A 14,612-nucleotide genomic window follows, 5' to 3' on the forward strand; every position below is an offset into this window, starting at 1 on the left:
AGCATGTTTAAGACACGTTTGTCCAGTTTTTGAATTTGTATTTTTTCTGCAAATATGTTTAACACCATGTGATCTTCATGTGTGCTGTATTTGGAGCGAACCTCTTGTTGGACAGATGGTTCATAAAGAGAGAGTTATTTGAATCATATTGTGATTAATTAGGGATGCACGATATTGTATTTTGGCCGATATTCGATATGCCGATATTTTCAAAATAATTTTGGCCGATACCGATATCGATTTATATACAAATTTTTCGCCTGATATATTTAAACTTTAATTTTACTGAAAAGAAATCCATGTATCTCTTCTGTACTGATTCTACCATAAATGTATTATTTTACAAATGTAGACAGACATTCACATCTGAAAAACAGGTCAATTATTTCACTTGGAGAATATCGGTTTGGCTCATCGGCAGAAATATTCATATCGGCCGATACCGATGATGGTCATTTTAAGCTTTTATCGGCCGATACCAATGTTGTGCCGATATTAGCGTGCATCCCTATGATTAATGTTTTTTAAACACACACACACACAGACACACACACACACACACACAGACACACACACACACACACACACAGAAACACACACACACACACACAGACACACACACACACACACACACACACACACACAGAAACACACACACACACAGAAACACAGACACACACACACACACACACACAAACACACAATCAAAATCTGGTGAAACAGTCTTTAAAAAAAATACTAAGATTTTTTTTTTTTTTTTTTTGGCCATATCGACCAGCCCTAACTATCCCCAAATCTTGAATTTAATCTTTTTATAAACTTGTTTTCTTTAAATTAGCGCAGGTTTTTTTTTCTTTTTGGAACTGATTGATTATAGGCCTTATTGATCTGAAATTAAACCTAATAAAAAATAAAAGCAAAATAAACTGAGGTGCATCTGTTCCGATATGTGAGCCGTATGATCAATCAGCTCCGAAAAAAATAAAATAATTAAATAACAATAATTTGATTGAATCCAAGATTTGATAATAATATAGCATCATAAGAAATTAATAAGCAATTTTGTGTAGGCCGGGAACACCCTGAGTATAAAAAGTTGGAGGGAAAAAATTCCAAGAAAGTACAAAAGTAATCTTTTTTTTAATCATTGTATTAATTGATTGATTTGTTTGGGGGGAGTAGTTATACCCGGTCACATTAGCCAGCACTTTCTGGACAAAGACCGTCCTCTCCGGGTCAGGATGACCAGAGGGATTTAATGCACTGCAGATGGCTCTGGTTATTAATGCTGAATGCATGAACACAGATCTGCTGTGCTGGTGTAATCGTGCTGTGTCACATGACTGTCACTCGTGTGTGTGTGTGTGTGTGTGTGTGTGGATCAGGTCTGTGGTGGTTGACCGTGAGAGCGATCAGCATCAGGGACACGACACGAGGAGGAACAGCAGGGTAAGAAGCTCAGATCTCTGACGGACGGACGCTGTGTGAAGTGTAGAGCTGCAAATAATGCAGCTAACCACTTACAGGGATGTAGTTTTGTTTCTTCCACTTTTAAAGATCAGGATTGTTTTTAGTGCACACTGTTTAAAAACTGTTTTTCTGCGTGTGTTTTACAAGAAAATGCAGTTTCATGCTTTCTACTTAAAAAAGTCACCAGTGCCATACCTTTGTAATAATTCGTGAAATAGCTATAACTAGCAATTTCTAAGTTAAAATTATTTCACAGTAAAAGTGTAGAAAATGGATCTGCTTTGTGCACTTAAACTTCACAGTAGTTTTGGCAGGTTTAACTACTTCTTTACTATTTGCACAACATTTTAACCCTTATATAAAAAAAAAAGTCGGAGCATTTTCTTCTCTTTTTCCTCATGCAACAACAGAAAGTGCAGATGAATGCCACATATATAACCATCACATGATGCTTCGTGTGACTAATAGACCCAAAGTTTAATGTTAAATCTTATTAAACGTATAATCTTCTCCATTGCACCTCTAAACTCAGAAGTCCTGGGATTTTAATTTGATGCATGAAGATGTTGGAGAGGTTGATGCTAAATATTGTTGTTTTTTTAAGTGCATGCGAAACTTTATATTTATGTGATTTATATTCAGTGATTCTGTGAGACTTGAAATATATATATTTATAAAGTAGTATACTGTGTGTGTGTATATGTGTGTGTGAATGTTCTGCTTTCTTGTTTTGTGTTTCTCAGTGTAAGAAAGTGTAAGGTTTTAACCTCTAGATGCTCATTTTAGCAGCGGCACAAATGTCTGAATGCCTCACAGATTAAATGAGGTGAAGTGCACGGGGGGAAATCAGATTTTGTTGCAGATGTTGAGGCGTACAGAATCACAGATGAGACTTTTGTGCAAAAAAGGGTTTTTACAGTGTTGGGATGTTGCAATAGTGTGTTTTTTAGAGGAGTGTTTCTCTTCTGAACGTCTTGAGCATGTGATCGCTGCTGATGCTCGCAGGCTACTGTCGTCCAGATCAGTTCTGGGTTTCAGTGTTTGTGTGTGTGTCAGTGATTTAAAGGAACAGTACAGCCAAAAAAAAAAAAGTATATATATATATTTTTTTTCCTGTCATCATTTACTTATTGTCATTATTATGCATTCAATTACAAACCCCGTCGTTTCAAACCTGTGCACTCTTAAATCATCAGTGGTTCCATGAAGAATGTTCTGTGAACTTAAATGTTCTTGAGATTATTGAAATGTTCTTTTTTTTTAAATAACTGATCACTGAAGTGTTTGGGGAACCAAAAACACTTAGTTGCTGGAAAAAACCGTTTGACTTCAGAAGAGTTGAGGCAATATTTTGCACAAGTTATGTATATTACACTAAAAAAATGGTGTGGGATTTACTTTGAGAATATTTGTAAAACATACTCCAATAATCTTTGATGTATTTAGTTTTGTACTGTCATGATAATTTGATGATAATATATATCTATACACACACACACACACACACACACACACACACACAAAACATTAAAAACATAAAAGAAATTAGCTCACATTCCCTTCCATTGAATGAAAAGAGCAACCTGGGAAATGTGTAATATATAGTATGTTATATTCATAATTTGTTCATCATTTGAAATTTGTTACATTTAGATTATACATAAATCAGGGTTATAATAGCTAATATTTCTCATTTTGATCATTTTAATTTGCTAAAGAAATTAGTATATAGACGTTAAAAACTGACAAAGAAGTAGTGTTTTCCCACAGGCCTTTGCTCTCACTCAGTCTCTGGCTGTTAGTTTGATTTAAAGTGTTTGTATGACACAAGATCTTCTCCTCTGCTCGGTCGAGAGCGTTTACCGTAACGTTCAACATAATTAATGTGCGTAATGTGATTTATTTCAGCGTGAAACCGAAGGAGATCATGTAGGATGGGAAACGATAAGGCCTCGATTATGACATCATCACAGAGAACCAATCAGGACGCAGTATGTGCTGTCCGTCTCTGTCCATTAACACTGATACTCTTTATCAACCTCATAGCATCTGTATAACTCCATTCAGAACATGCTAGAAGGATGAAGAGCACATTTAGAGATCTAGGTTAATGAATCGCTCGGTCTAATTGTCTAAATGTGAGCGTCTGTCTGATCAAATGTCATGCATTAGACCTGCTTTACTCTGAATGTTCTTGCACGTCCGTCTGACAAGCAGATTGGCTTGATTAACTTCATGTAATTAGTTAATGAGCGAGACATTGTATCCAGAACAATACTAATGAAAGACGGCCGAAACGATCTGGTCACATTACGATTGACTGGAGCTGATGTGTGCGAAGGTCATCGGTTTAGGATCTGTCGAGATGTCAGAGGTCTCTGTTATTGAGTTTGTTTTAAGGTCATCTGCTTTGACCCTTCATTCAGATGAAGCTTATTTTCCTCTGACATAAAACCATTTATCTGCTTTGAATGCTAACGTACTTTCTCTTATTTTTGTTTTGTGATCAGAGCCATTGAAAAACATTAAAAATGAATCACTAGCTTTCACTTTCATAGAGAGATTCTTCTGGAAACCATTCAAGAGTATTTGATCAACTTTGCAAAAATTAATATTAATAAAGAATATAATAGTATATTCAGTTAGTTGCCAAGGCAGCATATCTAAATATAGTTAGTTAAAGAACTAAAATGACTAAAACAGAAACTAAAAACATATATAACGTATATAAAACTAAACAGACATTTAATTTTTTTTTTTTTTAAATAACAAAAGCCAGAACAAAATTACTTAAAGCTTTAACTATTTTCCCAAAGCAACATTTCTACTTTTTCTTTAGGTTTGAGTACTAAAATTAGTAAAAGTAAAGCTAAAAAAAATAATAAACACTTAATTTACATATTTTAAAAATAAAATAATAATAATAAAATTAAAAACAGAAACCAATAAAAGATACAAAAATGCAAAGCAAAACTATAATAAATCTTAAAAAAAAAAAGAATTAAAATGGAAAATACTAATTATTGCTATAATAGTAATTCAACATTGCAACATTTCTAAATTAAAAACACAAAACAAAGTTTGAAGTAATACAATGACGAATACAATAGTTTTGTGTGAGGTGCAGAACAGAATTACATTTTTAATCACTAAAAAATTAATATTATCCTTATTATTGTCCTGATCCAGTCTGTGAAGGTGCACTTATCAGTCATTTAAATAGAAAAAAAAGATAAAAAAAAAGCAAAAGCCAGAACAAAATTACTAAAGCTTTAACCATTTTCCCACATTATATACATTTCTAATTATTTTTTTTAATTATGCCAGTTAAGTGTTTATTATTTTTTAGCTTTAAGTAGTTTTAGTACTTCAACCTAAACAAAAATTTGAAATATATATATATACAAAAATGCAAATCAAAACTATACTAAAACTATAACAAAAAATAGAATGAAAATGGAAAATTAAAAAAAAATGCTATAATAGTATATGCAGCCAGAACACAAAACAAAGTTAGTTTTTTAATTTTAGTTTAGTTTAGGTTGAAGTAATACAATGATGAATACATTAGTTTTGTGTTAAGGTGCAGAACAGAATTTAAGTTTTTAATCGCTAAAATAAATATTATCCTTATTATTTACCTGACTCTGTGAAGATGCGCATTTCTCATTCAAACACACCTCACCAGAAACCGTAATAACTAGATTTAACTTCTTGAAAATGGAAAATACTAGGGCTAATAAATGCTAGAAGAGTATATTTCTGCTCCTAAAATAGCAGTGATATTAGCATGCTAAGTCATTCAGAACACGCTTAGCACACCATGCACCAGCCACTGCAGCCCAGCTTCATGATCTTGTCTTTTGCTCAGGTGAACACATCGTCTTAAGATGAATGTAGAAATGTAGTGTGTGGTTTCAGGGCTCATGGGAGGTTGTTCCAGGGGTCTCTGGCCCGGTTTGGTTCCTGTGTAACATCGACCCCTGAGGGCCTTTCACAGCACAGATAACCTTTCCACAGCTTCACTGCCAGCACAGATACAGATGTCACGCAGATGGGTGGTTTATATGACTGTGTGTTTCTGTAATAACAACAGAAAAGTGATGTGAATTAAGTAAACTAAAAAGATGTGCATTGAAGGAGAACACACCAATGGTCTTGTGTTTAATTTCTCATTAATGCTGTATAGGTTCTAACAAAATTCATGCTGCATTCCACAAGTGCGTGCAAGAAAATTTATTTAGCAATTGCATGAAAAAAAAAAAACAATGCATTTTGTTTTTGCACACACCAAAATGCATTTCTCAATAAAATGCATCATAACGTATTTCGGAATTGCGTGCAACAAAATGCATTTGTAATGGAATGCATCATAAGTCATTTAATAATTACAAGCAACATTCTTAGTTGCATGCATCAAAATGCACACCCGTTTTATAGACTTTTGTCCCTCTGTCCATTATAAAGCTTTAAATGGTAAGTTAGCTAGAGGTTAACAATTATAATTCATTTGTTTTCCCTTCTGGTGTGTGTAACTACTGTACATATGATTACAGTGATTGCACGGTGATTATGGTTGTGTTGCGCGATGGGCAGTGTGTAATTTAGTTGTTTTATTGTAGCTTACCGTATATTGTGGTTCGGCTAGAGATGCATGTAAATCCAGAGAGAGAGAGAGAGACGCAGCTCTGTCACACTCAGATATTGTTCAGTCCGTCTCTTTCTGGTTTCTCTGGCCTTGATGTGTGGTATTGGTTGAGTAATACGGCTTTTTAATAGCGAGCAGAGTTGTATAATTGCAAAATATGAATGTGTTTGTGTGTGTGTGTGTGCATATGTATACACACGTGCATACACAAAAAATGCTTTCTTTTGCATTTCCAGTAGATTTTACAGTACACACACACACATATATTAGAAAAAGAAATATTTGTTTATTTTTATTGATAGTATAAAATATCAGTGTATATTCACGTGCATAATTTGTGCTCAACTTTTTGCGCAAAAATTAAAAATGTAATTTTAAATGAATTCGATTTTCGGTGATTGTCTCTTATTTACAGCACCTGTTTTTCTGTCTTCTGTTTTTATTTAATTGTGTGATTTCCAGTTTTATTTTAATATCATTAAGATCCAATTATAGTTTTTACTCATTTTCAGTCAGTTCTTTATTTTTATCGTTTTTTTTATTCATTCAATGTTTTTGTAATTTCTAGTAGTTTTTGTTTTTTTATAGGTCTGTATAGTTCATTTTTATTTCCTTTTTTAGTACATTGTTAAAATAAATTAAAATAAGACATTTTGCCCTGGCAGCTATGTGAAATAATTGTCTTTCATGTAATGAAAATATATACCCTTGTGATATCATTGATTTACTTTGGTTTCATATTTATGGAGTGTGTTGTATTGATTTATTAAGGTGGATTTAACATGCTCACTGTGTGTGTGTGTGTGTGTGTGTGTGTATTGATTGATTGTAATCTCCTCATGCTGTGTGTTGTGCAGGTTCAGCTCCAGCAGCACTATGACCGATGGAGATTACGACTATCTGATCAAACTCCTGGCTCTCGGAGACTCCGGAGTGGGCAAGACCACCTTCCTCTACCGCTACACCGACAACAAGTTCAACCCCAAATTCATCACCACCGTGGGCATCGATTTCAGGGAAAAGAGAGTGGTTAGTGCATGCTCTGCGGTTTGTGTCTTGAGTTATAAGCTCTGATGTTTCCTGTGAGTTCGGCCCTCCATCCTCACATAATTGGCTCATAAGTCAGTGTGTGTGTGTGTGTGTGTGTGTGTGTGTGTGTGAGGGTGATAAAGCTTACTGATGTGGATCATAAAGTGTGAAGAGTCATACACAGTGGACTTCACACACTCCAGCAGCGTTAAAAGAGCAAATCTCTGAGACGATGATGAGCTCACGAGTGCCAGAGTCAGTATTATAAATAAATATTAATCTTTATTAAACTTACGAAAGATATTCAGTTAAGAGCAGTAAGTGATTTCCTTGTTTTTGCAAGGGATGCACCAAATATTCGGCCGGAAATAGCAAAAAAAAAAAAGTATTTAGCAAAATAATATGTAAAAAGGCCGAATAATATATATTGAACAATGACTAACGCGATTAAATAGAGGCATGCGCTAATGCAGCAAACATGTCAGCAGTGTTTTTTTAGAGGTTACTGTATATATGATGATTGAAATCAGGAAATTAACTCAAACGATTAGTAAATAAACTGCAGAATGTTATATTTTCTAATGCACGCAGGAATTGCATGTATTCTGACCGCGCTGCATGAGCTTGATACTCGTCAGCTGCTCCGTAATGTCTTTGAGAATTATTTTTAATGCATGTGACAATGTGATACGTGCAACAGACATCTTCCCAAAATTTGTAATAAGAATCATTTATTAATGCATGCTGTTGTCAACAAAAAGTAGCACTGAGATCTTCCTGTGGGTTTCTGCCAAAATAAAAGCCCCCCTAAAAACTCCATCGACATTCATAAATAATAGTATTGTAATTGTACTTGTAAAATAAAATAAAAAAGGCAATAATAATGATGATAATAATAATTATCCCACAACAGCTCTATTAATACATTGATCATAACATTCACGCATAGTGTTCAAATTGGGATCTCATTTGTAATTTACTAATGTTTTTAAAAAAGTCTCTTCTGCTCAGCAAGGCTGCCTTTTTGTTTTTTTACAGTAAAAAATACAAAGTCTTAAAAACAGCCAAAAAATATTATTTTATTAAAATTATTATTTTAAGTGTGCTTTGTAGGTATAATGTATGTTAGAATGTTTTTTTATTTATTTAATGGTGTTATGTAATTTATTTTCAATTGTTGTTTTGTAATTGATTTTTTTTTTTTTTTTTTTTTAAGCAGGACGAAAAGTGAAAATTTAATAAATGCTATGTTGAATTTTTTTTTTTTTTTTTTTTTTTGCAAAATAGGCCTACATAGAAGGAAAATGTGAAAAAAACGACTCTGTGTTTCATTTTGTTCGACTTCAGCCAAGAGTATCCCTAGTTTCTGCTGTTTGATTAACTTTAAAAAAAGTACTGTCACTTTAAGAGACTGCACTGATCCAGCGCATTAATGCAGTACATTCAGCCAGCTATGTCTGCTAGGATCCTTACAAAAAATCCTTACATTTTGACATAATTTTAGTATGAATTTGATTCAGACACAATGCTTGAAAGAGAATATTTGCGTGCGTTCTTAGACATGTGTTTGCACGCACATATCTTCTCACAGTGAACCCGAGTTCTCCTTTGCATCTTCTGGCTCTTAAATGTCTCTTGTCGCAAGGCTTAAATGAGTTTAGTTTAAAGACAGATAGCAATGTGTGCTGTTCAGGTCTCGTGCTATCAACACCCGGGTGATGACGCATCGATTACTGCTCATAATCAAATATATGACATTAACACAGAACAAAGAGTCAATGGTTTGTTCATGTTTTTTTGTTAATCGCTGTTGTTGCAATGTAGAGTCCATCAGCAGAAACATACATTAGCCAAACTGTCTGTTTTACATGTTGTTATTCATAACAAACCATATCACAGATGCATTATATATATAGAATAATAGAATAGAATATATATATAAAAAAAATCCAACTTTACCATTTTATATGGTTAATCTGGCATTACAGAGGATATGACAAATTAATTTATATTTAAATGTAATTTTATGTATCATATATGTATAATTATTTAATTCAGTGCAATAAATGATGATAATAAAATACAGTCTCTAATTTTAATTTCTATATGCATCAATAGAACAATAAATAGTTTAATATATGAAATTTAATGCATGTTACATTCTAACACTTAAACTTTAATTTAATCAACTAACTTACTCAAGTCCTCAGTTGTTGCTCCAGAAGATGGTTTATATTAATGTATTATTTGTAATTATTTAGATAATATTGTAGTATTTATTCATATTTTAAATCATTTTAATTTGGAATATTTTGTTAGGTGATTTTGTAATTTAAATTAGTATTCATTTAATTATTTTTTTTTTTCTCTAGCTTTAATTTTTTTAGTTGTTTTTTGGAATTCTGGTATTTTAATTTAGACCTATTTCATTTCAGTTATATTCCAAGGCAACATTTCTGATTTTCTTTTTTCATTGCATTATGAGTTGCAGTTTTATAGTAGTTTTAGTGATTTTATGTTCTTTTGGTATTTATTTTAATCTTATATAAAAAGTATATATTTAATAATTTATTATTATTATTATTTTTTAAATCATATATTTTGTTTTACTTTTTTGTAATTTAATACTTCAACGTATTTTATTTCTAATATTTATTTTTTATTTCCACTTCATTTTAATTAACAAAAAATGTTTTTTTAGAACATGTTTGAATTCACATTTTAAAACACATTTTAGAACACAATGAATTCACTTTGACAGTTTGGAGAGTTTCAGTGTCTTGGATTAAATGAATGTTTATGACTCACGGTAACACAAGATCACCGGCTCCTCATTGTGTGTGTGTGTGTGTGTGTGTGTGTGAGGATGTGCAAAGCATGTTTCCACCCACTGAATGAGCCTGCGCTGATCTGGAAAAGATCGATAATGAGAACGAGGCCTGAACTTCTCAAACACACTCTCAGTATGAATCATCTGAGCTCAGAAACACACACGAGAATCAGAGACACGTGTTCACATCACGTCAGGAACAATCCTCCATTATTCTCCAGCATTAGAAACACAATCTCATACATTTATGACCCATAAACATGGGCTCCTTACAGACAGTATTTTTCACATTTCCACATGATTATTTAGTGCCGGACCCAAATCCTGATTTATTTCTTTTTTTCTACTCACTACTGTTTTTTAAATAGTTTTCTTGTAATTTTTATTTCTTCTGTAAGCACACAATTATTTAGTGATGGACACATATTTCAGATCTTTATTTATTTTTGTTAAAAAAAATATATATATATTTTTTTACTTACAATATTTAGTTTCTATGTAATTGTTACATTAACTTTTTTTTTTTTTTACTTTAGGACTGTTCTATTTATTTATTTACATTTATTTTTTATTGTTTTATTGTACTATGTTTACCCCTTTAAGCATATGATTATTTAGTGGCAAATACAAAATCTTGATTTATTTCAGATGTTTATTTATTAAAAATATTTTGTTTCTATTATTTGTTAAATTTATCTTTTTCTAATTTAGGAATGTTCTTTTTTTATATATCTATCTATTTATCTTAATCTACTTTTTGTGTCTTGTTTTTTCATTATAATATGTTTCTCCATGTACAATGGAGAAAATCCTTTTTTTGGTGTGTTGTGTTATTCTCTTTTCCTTCGGAGACTCTTTTAATGTCACGGATGAAGTGGGCAGGAAGACAGCGAGATGAAAGCATCTATCCCAGCATGCAACGCGGCTCAGGCAGATCAATAACATCATCAATCTGAGCTGAAGCGAGCATAAGTATAGCAGTTCCCCGGCGTCTGAATCATGTTGTTTAGAGTTAATGTTTCATGTTTTCAGTCTGACCTCGAGCCAGAACACCTTCAGAGACTCTGAATATCTGATGAAGTGAAGGTTTGGTGCTGATCTCTGCTGGTCTGTGTTGTTCTTCAGGTTTATACCACAAACAGCCCCAATGGAACCACAGGGAAGACGTTTAAGGTTCACTTGCAGCTCTGGGACACGGCGGGACAGGAGAGGTGTGCTCTTCCCTTCATAGTCATGATCACAGTCCCATAGTCTCCTGCTTTCCCAGGATCAGCTCCATCTGTGTCCTCTGGACCAGGGCTTTTCAATCTTATAGATGCCTTGGACCCCGAATGTGATCAACCACATGCATTGGCCCCTTATCTTACCATGAAGAGTTCGTTTGCAAAAACAGATGCAGTTGGGTTATTTTGATTAGGTAAAAAAAGGAAATACAGCTAACTAACACAATAAAAACATAACATAATAAAAAAACAGTTATCGGTTTTTGCAAATAAACTCTTCAAATATAATCTAAGTATTTTTGTATTTTAAAATAATAGTTTTAAATATTCATATTATACATTTATTTTTAGATTATTTATATATATTATTACTTATTTTATTATTTATTAATGCCAATCTAATTATTATTATCTTTTTCATTTATATACTTATATAACTATATAATTATATTATTTTATATTTATTTTTATTATGTATTGAAACTATTTGTTTACTATCTTTTTGTTTAATTTACTTTGTTTAATTTATTTTTAAATTTATGTTAATCTAACTTTGTATTTATTTACAAATAATTTTTGTTTTTTGTTTTTATATGTATTTATTTTTACATTGCACTGTATTCTCCTGATTTACGGCTGACTGGTTTTCGTTGAGAGGCTCACACAGACTGGACACTGATCAGAGATTGTGGTCTGTTCTCCGGCTCAGGTTCAGGAGTTTGACCACAGCGTTCTTCAGGGATGCGATGGGTTTCCTGCTAATGTTCGATCTGACCAGCCAGCAGAGCTTTCTCAATGTCAGGAACTGGATGAGTGAGTGACCGCAGACACACCAGCACTCACACCACTCACCACCACTCACTCAACTCACCACCACTCACCACCACTCACCACCACTCACCACCACTCACCAGCACTCACCAGCACTCACCAGCACTCACACCACTCACCAGCACTCACACCACTCACCACCACTCACACCACTCACCAGCACTCACTAGCACTCACCACCACTCACCAGCACTCACTAGCACTCACTAGCGCTCACCACCACTCACCAGCGCTAACCACCACTCACCAGCACTCACCAGCACTCACACCACTCACCAGCACTCACCAGCACTCACACCACTCACCAGCACTCACCACCACTCACCAGCACTCACACCACTCACTAGCGCTCACCACCACTCACCAGCACTCACACCACTCACCACCACTGACCAGCACTCACCATCACTCACCATCACTCACCACCACTCACCAGCACTCACACCACTCACCACCACTGACCAGCACTCACACCACTCACCAGCACTCACCAGCACTCACACCACTCACCACCACTGACCAGCACTCACCATCACTCACCATCACTCACCACCACTCACCAGCACTCACACCACTCACCACCACTGACCAGCACTCACACCACTCACCAGCACTCACTAGCACTCACTAGCACTCACCACCACTCACCAGCGCTAACCACCACTCACCAGCACTCACCAGCACTCACACCACTCACCAGCACTCACACCACTCACCAGCACTCACAGCACTCACCAGCACTCACCAGCACTCACACCACTCACCAGCACTCACCACCACTCACCAGCACTCACACCACTCACTAGCGCTCACCACCACTCACCAGCGCTAACCACCACTCACCAGCACTCACCAGCACTCACCAGCACTCACACCACTCACCAGCACTCACCACCACTCACCAGCACTCACACCACTCACCAGCACTCACCACCACTCACCACCACTCACCACCACTTACCAGCACTCACTAGCACTCACCACCACTAACCAGCACTCACCATCACTCACCACCACTCACCAGCACTCACACCACTCACCACCACTGACCAGCACTCACCATCACTCACCATCACTCACCACCACTCACCAGCACTCACACCACTCACCACCACTGACCAGCACTCACACCACTCACCAGCACTCACAAGCACTCACCAGCGCTCACCACCGCTCACCAGCGCTCACCACCACTCACCAGCACCTCACCAGCACTCACCAGCACTCACCAGCACTCACCACCACTCACAAGCACTCACCACCACTCACCACCACTCACAACCACTCACCACCACTCACCACCACTCACAAGCACTCACACCACTCACCAGCACTCACCACCACTCACCAGCACTCACACCACTCACCATCACTCACTAGCACTCACCACCACTCACCAGCACTCACACCAATCACCATCACTCACTAGCACTCACCACCAATCACCACCACTCACCAGCGCTAACCACCACTCACCAGCACTCACACCACTCACCAGCACCCACACCACTCACCAGCACTCACCACCACTCACCAGCACTCACAAACACTCACAAGCACTCACCAGCACTCACCAGCACTCACCACCACTCACCACCACTCACAAGCACTCACCAGCACTCACCACCACTCAAAACCACTCACAAGCACTCACCAGCACTCACAAGCACTCACAAGCCCTCACCACCACTCACAAGCACTCACCAGCACTCACAAGCACTCACAAGCCCTCACCACCACTCACAAGCACTCACCAGCACTCACCACCACTCACAAGCACTCACCAGCACTCACCACCACTCACAAGCACTCACCACCACTCACAAGCACTCACCACCACTCACAAGCACTCACACCACTCACCAGCACTCACAAGCACTCACAAGCACTCACCAGCACTCACCACCACTCACAAGCACTCACACCACTCACCAGCACTCACCAACACTCACTAGCACTCACCACCACTCACAAGCACTCACCAGCACTCACCAGCACTCACCACCACTCACAAGCACTCACACCACTCACCAGCACTCACCACCACTCACAAGCACTCACCAGCACTCACCAGCACTCACCACCACTCACAAGCACTCACACCACTCACCAGCACTCACCACCACTCACAAGCACTCACCAGCACTCACCACCACTCACCACCACTTGCCAGCACTCACCACCACTCGCCAGCACTCACCACCACTCGCCAGCACTCACCACTCACCAGCACTCACCACCACTCACAAGCACTCGCCAGCACTCACAAGCACTCACCACCACTCACCAGCACTCACACCACTCACTAGCACTCACACCACTCACCAGCACTCACCAGCGCTCACTACCACTCACAAGCACTAACCACCACTCACAAGCACTAACCACCACTCACCACCACTCACAAGCACTCACCACCACTCACAAGCACTCACCACCACTCACCAGCACTCACCAGCGCTCACCACCACTCACAAGCACTAACCACCACTCACCACCACTCACCACCACTCACAAGCACTCACCACCACTCACAAGCACTCACCACCACTCACCACCACTCACCAGCACTCACCAACGC

At 37.0% G+C, this 14,612-nt stretch overlaps 1 protein-coding gene across 2 annotated transcripts in view; it reads left to right on the forward strand.

The window, feature by feature from the left end:
• LOC113039084 (ras-related protein Rab-27B-like) overlaps positions 1-14,612 on the forward strand; it is a 31,585-nt gene that overhangs the window by 12,957 nt on the left and 4,016 nt on the right. Inside the window, exons 2-5 of one of the 2 annotated variants that reach the window (XM_026196982.1) lie at positions 1,386-1,449; positions 6,976-7,147; positions 11,103-11,188; positions 11,910-12,013. In XM_026196982.1, coding sequence (XP_026052767.1) covers positions 6,995-7,147; positions 11,103-11,188; positions 11,910-12,013 — 343 coding nt within the window. In that variant the 5' untranslated portion in view covers positions 1,386-1,449; positions 6,976-6,994. The remainder of the gene's footprint in view (positions 1-1,385; positions 1,450-6,975; positions 7,148-11,102; positions 11,189-11,909; positions 12,014-14,612) is intronic. The other variant, XM_026196981.1, reaches the window with a different exon arrangement.

This window comes from Carassius auratus, chromosome 21 (assembly GCF_003368295.1).
Source record: "Carassius auratus strain Wakin chromosome 21, ASM336829v1, whole genome shotgun sequence".
Taxonomy (NCBI): Eukaryota; Metazoa; Chordata; class Actinopteri; order Cypriniformes; family Cyprinidae; genus Carassius; species Carassius auratus.